The 5,874-nt window shown below is 53.3% G+C and overlaps 1 protein-coding gene across 1 annotated transcript; it reads left to right on the top strand.

The window, feature by feature from the left end:
* Nucleotides 1-639: 639 nt before the first annotated feature.
* SOX18 (SRY-box transcription factor 18) lies at nt 640-4,864 on the top strand. The gene is made up of 2 exons (XM_064391594.1): nt 640-1,285; nt 3,097-4,864. The coding sequence occupies exons 1-2, from the start codon at nt 883-885 to the stop codon at nt 3,945-3,947; spliced, it is 1,254 nt and encodes a 417-aa protein (XP_064247664.1). The 5' UTR covers nt 640-882; the 3' UTR covers nt 3,948-4,864.
* Nucleotides 4,865-5,874: the final 1,010 nt, after the last annotated feature.

The raw sequence follows: 5,874 nt of genomic DNA, 5'->3' as shown, positions 1-5,874 counted from the left end.
AAGAGAAGAAAGAAAGAGAGGGAAAGAGTGACAGGAAAGAAGAAAGAAAAGAAAGAAAAGAAAGAAGGAAAGAAGGAAAGAAGGAAAGAAGGAAAGAAAGAAGGAAAGAAAGAAGGAAAGAAAGAAGGAAAGAAAGAAAGAAAGAAAGAAAGAAAGAAAGAAAGAAAGAAAGAAAGAAAGAAAGAAAGAAAGAAAGAAAGAAAGAAAGAAAGAAAGAAAGAAAGAAAGAAAGAAAGAAAGAAAGAAAGAAAGAAAGAAAGAAAGAAAGAAAGAAAGAAAGAAAGAAAGAAAGAAAGAAAGAAAGAAAGAAAGAAAGAAAGAAAGAAAGAAAGAAAGAAAGAAAGAAAGAAAGAAAGAAAGACAAAAAAAAAAAGAGATAAATTTAACAACCCTTCTCCTTGGACAGAAGGGAACAGGGCAGCAGCTTCCACACCGGTCCCAGCTCGGCCCTCCCCGGGTGGCTCTTCCTGCTGGTGCCTGGGGACGCCCCCCTTCCCTCCTCCTCCTCCCCCTCATCTCCTCCTTCTCCTCCTCCCCCTCATCTCCTCCTCCTCTCCCTCTCCTCCTCCTCCTCCTCCTCCTCCTCCCCTCGCCCCGCTGATTGGTCCAGCCCGGCTATATTTTGCCCCTTCCAGCCCAGCATCATCCCAAAAGTTTTTTTTGGGGGGAAAGGGGGGAAAAAAACAAAAAAAGATAGGAAAAAAAAAAGAAAAGAAAAGAAACCAAAACAAACGCAGGCGATCCCGAGTCCCCCGAAGGCAGGCGAGGGAAGCGAGCTGCGGGCGGCTGCTCGGCGGTGCTGGACCCGGTGGGACGCGGCAGGAATCCCGATTCTCTCTCCGGCACCCGCTCGGGTCGGACACAAAGTGCTGTCTAGCTGGAATGAATATATCTGAGTCTAACTACTGCCGAGAGGAGATATCGCAACCCCGGGGCGACTGTTCATGGGTCACCGCCGCCGTGCCGGCCGCTGAGCCCGGGCTCGCCTTCCCGCGCCCCCCGGGAGCCGCCTCCCCCGCCAGCCGCACGCCCAGCCCCGAGCCCGGCTTCGCCTTCGGCCCCGGCCCCGGCGGCGCGGCCCCCGGCGCGGCCCCCAGCCGCACGCCCAGCCCCGAGCCGGGCTATGGATACAGCCCCCCGGCCGGCCGCCCCGAGGGCAAGGCCGCCGAGGACTCCCGCATCCGCCGGCCCATGAACGCCTTCATGGTCTGGGCGAAGGATGAGCGCAAGCGGCTGGCGCAGCAGAACCCCGACCTGCACAACGCCGTGCTCAGCAAGATGCTGGGTGAGCGGGAGCGGAGCGGGAGGAGGGCTGGGGGCGCGGGGGTGCGGGGCTGGGGATGCGGGAGTGTGGAGATGGGGATACGGGGATGCTGCGTTACGGGGCTGGGGATGCGGAGGTGCAGGCTGGGGATGCGGGCTGCAAGAGTACAGGGCTGTGGGATGCAGGCTTCCAGAGCCAGGGACGTGGGGATGTGGGGCTGGGGATCCAGAATGTAAGAGTACAGGGCTGTGGGATGCAGGCTTCCAGAGCCAGGGACGTGGGGATGTGGGGCTGGGGATCCAGGCTGTAAGAGTACGGGGCTGTGGGATGCAGGCTTACAGAGCTATGGACATGGGGATGTGGGGCTGGGGATCTAGGCTGCTGGAGTACAGGGCTGTGGGATGCAGGCTTCCAGAGCCAGAGACGTGGAGATGTGGGGCTGGGGATCCAGGCTGTAAGAGTACAGGGCTGTGGGATGGGGAGGATATCGAGCTGAGGAGACAGGGATGTGGGAGTACAGGGCTGGGAATGCAGCAGTACAGAGATACAGGGCTGAGGATGTGGGCTGCAGGATGAGGGGGGACAGAGCTCAGAATGTTGGGGTACAGGGCTGGGGTTGTACAGGATGGGCGGGTTTGGTTCTGATAGTCCAAGGCAGTGGGATGCAGGGCTACAGAGCTGGAGATGTGAATTGCTGGGATAGTCAGGGATTCAGGGCTGGGAGTGTGGGATGGAGCGGTACATGGATTTGGGATGTGTGCTAGAGTCCAGGGCTGTGGGATGCAAACTGCACAGATACAAGGCAGTGGGCTGTAGGATGCAAGGATGTGGGGTTCTGCTAGCCAGGCTCCAAGGGTACAGGACTGCGGGATGCAGACTGCACGAATAGGGGGGTGCAGGAGCTGGGGTACAAGGATGGGGTGCTGTGGGATATAGAGCTGGGGGATGCAGGGCTATGGGCTGCAAGGGTAAAGAGCTCCAGAACACAAGCTTTAGGGATGTGGGATGAAGGGCTACCAGTTGCAGGTTGCAAGGATGCAGGGCTGCAGGGATGCAAGCTGTAAGGATGCAGGACTCTTGGATGGGATTCTTGGATGCAGGACTCAGGCTGTGGGATGTGGTGTTACAGGATGTGGGAATATGGGGCTGTGGGATGTGAGGATGTGAAAACACAGAGCTGCATGTACACAAGATGCAGGGAAACAGGGCTGCGGGATGCAGAGATGCAGGGCTGAGGGGCACACAGCTGCAGGGATGCAGGATATGGGAATACAGGCTGCAGGATGCGGGATGCACGACTGTAGGATGCGGGATGTGGGAACACGGGAAGCAGGATATGGGTAAATGGAGCTGCAGGATGCGGGACTACGGGAAGCAGGATATGGCCAGACAGAGCAGCAGGATGCAGAGACACGGGGCTGCGGGGTGTGGGGATGTGGGATTCAGGATATGGTGCTGTGAGTTTTTGGGATGGGTGATTTGCACTGCAGAGGTGCAGGCTGCGGATGCGAGATGCAGGGAAGCAGGGACTGTGGTCTGTACCAAGGGGCAGTGGGAGGCAGAATCCCCAGCCCTGGCAGAGGGGTTCCCATTCCACGTAGCCCCATTCCCCCACAGCACTGAAGTGCTGGGCACTGCCGGAGCCTCCTTCTGGGACAAGGGAACAGCCTGGCTTGGGAACCCATTCCCCAGCCCTTCCTGCTGCCAGCAGTGGGACCCCGCTCAGGTGCCAAGACATCCACCCCTGGGCTGCCTCTCCCTGGATGCCCCCGTGCCCTGGCCAGTGCCAGGTGGCTGAGCCTCTCTCACAGAGCTTCTCTTTCCTCTTCCAGGCCAATCGTGGAAAGCGCTGAGCGCCAGCGACAAGCGTCCCTTCGTGGAAGAGGCAGAGCGACTGCGAATCCAGCATCTCCAGGATCACCCCAACTACAAATACCGCCCAAGGAGAAAGAAGCAAGCCAAGAAAATCAAGAGGATGGAACCCAATATCCTCCTGCATAACCTTTCCCAGCCTTGCAGTGACAACTTCAGCATGAGTCACCATGGCGGCAGCCAGCCGGGCCACCCCCAGCCTCCCCCACTTAACCACTTCAGAGAACTCCACTCCATGGGGTCGGATATTGAAAACTATGGCTTGCCAACTCCTGAGATGTCTCCCTTGGATGTCTTGGAACAGACCGAGCCGGCGTTTTTCCCTCCGCACATGCAGGATGACTGCAACATGATGCCCTTTCGCGGCTACCACCACCATCACCAGATGGAGTTTCCCCAGGAGAAGTGCATGGGGCGGGACGTGGCCGTGCCCTACACGCAGACCCCCTCACACTTGGCCGACGCCATGAGGACTCCCCATCCCTCCAGCCTTTACTACAACCAGATGTGCTCGGGAACTCAGAACGGGCTTTCCGCCCACCTGGGCCAGCTGTCGCCCCCGCCTGAAGCCCACCACATGGAGAGCGTGGATCACTTGAACCAAACCGAGCTCTGGACAGACGTTGACCGCAATGAGTTTGACCAGTATTTGAACATGAGCAGGACTCGTCCCGAAGCCTCGGGCCTCCCTTACCATGTCTCCCTGTCCAAAGTGACTCCTAGAAGCATCTCCTGCGAGGAGAGCAGTTTGATATCTGCCCTGTCCGATGCCAGCAGTGCTGTTTACTATAGCCCCTGCATCACCGGTTAGGTTGACCCCACCATCCAATGCGTGCACCAGGAGAGCCCCGACTCTCCTCTAAAAACAAAAAGCCATCCTCCTTTAACCACGAGCTCCATCATATTTAGAGTATCTCATTAAATGCATCGCTTTCTTGTTTGTTCTTTTTTATTTTGATTTTTTTTCAATTTTTTTTTAGAGACAGACCATGCTGAACTCACTGATATACCGTATAACTATATAACACAGATAGACGCCTTTCCCCGCCGTGCTCCCCTCTCAGCCCTCGGCAGGGCACATCTCCAGCTCCCGCCAGCTCCAAGGGGCATTTTCAAGCCAATTCCAGTAAATCCTGCCTGAAACAATCACACCAGGATGAGCCAAAGTGTGACCTGTCCCCAGTATTTAACCCAAGGACAGGTGAACTTTTAGGGGGAAAAAAGCTTTTAGAAAGACTTTGCCGGGGCTGTTAAAGAGTCGGCGCCCATTAGGGGTGGGCTTTAGGACAGTTTTTACTGTATTCTCAGCAATATATTTTAATTGGGCAACAAAACTATATTTTTACTAAGCATTTTTATATATAAAATGGTATTTAATGTCTTTGGGGGTTTTTTATTAGACTTTTTAAAAAGAAATCAAGGGATATCCATGAGATCTAAAGCATTTATGTAGCAAAGCTGGATTTAAAGAAACAAAAAAAAAAGGAAGGGGGGAAAAAAGGAGATATTTTGTGAAAAGGGAATGCTAATGTAAATATTGAGGAACAACTGACTGGAATTTTGTACAAAAGAAAAATATGACTGCAAACACTTTTATTGTCTAGAACTGTATGGAGAGCAAACTGTTTTATTCTGGTTAATTATTAAAACATCTTCATATAATTGTTCCCATCTTGTGTGCTTGTTGTGTGAACACATATTTTCCGCAAATACATGTTGTCCCAACCATTTCCAGATTTTTGTATCCGTTGATTAATGTTTTGACAACCTGGCAAATGTATTCATTTCCAAGCTGCCGCCCGCCCGCCCCGTCAGCCGCCTCGAGCTCCGCGAGCGCGGCTCTGCTCGGCTCGGCACGGGACGGTGGCTTGGGATGGGATGAAATGGGATGGGATGGCATGGGATGGGATGGGATTCTGGCAGCAGCCCCACAGCACCGCGCCGTGCCGCCCGGAGATGCTCCCAGCAGGAAAAGCAGCTGTTCTCAGATTAAAATATAATAAAACATGTGATATCCTCCTCCGAAACGAGCCTTGGTGTGGTCATTGTTTTGGCAGGCTGGCAGCGCACCGATGCGTGGTCCCGGTGGCTCACCCTGTTTTCCCATGAAACCCCCCAAAAATAGAGCCAGGCTCCACTGCTTTCTCTCCAATCCTCAGAGCTGGAAGAAAACTCCATGTACCAGAGCCTTTCCTCCTCCTGGCCTTCATTGGCTGCTTCCCGGCTCCAGCAGCGGCGGATCTTGCCGAGCCATCACCATGCCCAGCCGGATCCTGCTCAGAGCTGCTGGTGCTTTGCTGGAGCTTCATCCCCCTCCTGTGAATCACTCTATGATTTACAGAGAACTTTTTTGTTCAATTTGAAAAGGAGGAACAACAATCTGTTGCTTAAAACCCGGTGGCATCCGTTCCTTGAGCGCCGAGTGATTTAAACCAGGCTGATATCGCCAAAAAAGGCCGTTTAAAAAAAAAAAAAATTTAAAAATTGAATAGAAGAAGAGGTTTTTTGTTGTTGTTGGCAAAGAATTGCCTTTTAGGGGAAATGGATATTTAACAAATGACATTAATTTTCAAGCTTCTCCTAAATTAAATTCACATTAGTGTTAACAGGACTCAATCCTGACTCACTTTTTTTTGTTGTTGTTGAATGCGAAGCGCTAATAAACGGGACCACTCCGGGGGCTGGCGACGCGTTCCCATGGAACGCCACAAAGGCGCTTCATTGTCTTTCCATATACA

Source organism: Passer domesticus, chromosome 16 (genome assembly GCF_036417665.1).
Source record: "Passer domesticus isolate bPasDom1 chromosome 16, bPasDom1.hap1, whole genome shotgun sequence".
NCBI lineage: Eukaryota > Metazoa > Chordata > Aves > Passeriformes > Passeridae > Passer > Passer domesticus.
The sequence above is the reverse complement of the archived record's forward strand: the minus strand, read 5'-3'. Positions and strand labels throughout refer to the sequence as shown.

Excerpts from the sequence above, each read along its gene's own strand:
- SOX18 (XM_064391594.1), top strand. The coding sequence starts at position 883 with ATGAATATATCTGAGTCTAACTACTGCCGAGAGGAGATATCGCAACCC. Across the intron at positions 1,286-3,096 it reads CGTGCTCAGCAAGATGCTGG|GCCAATCGTGGAAAGCGCTG; the intron begins GTGAGCGGGAGC and ends TTCCTCTTCCAG.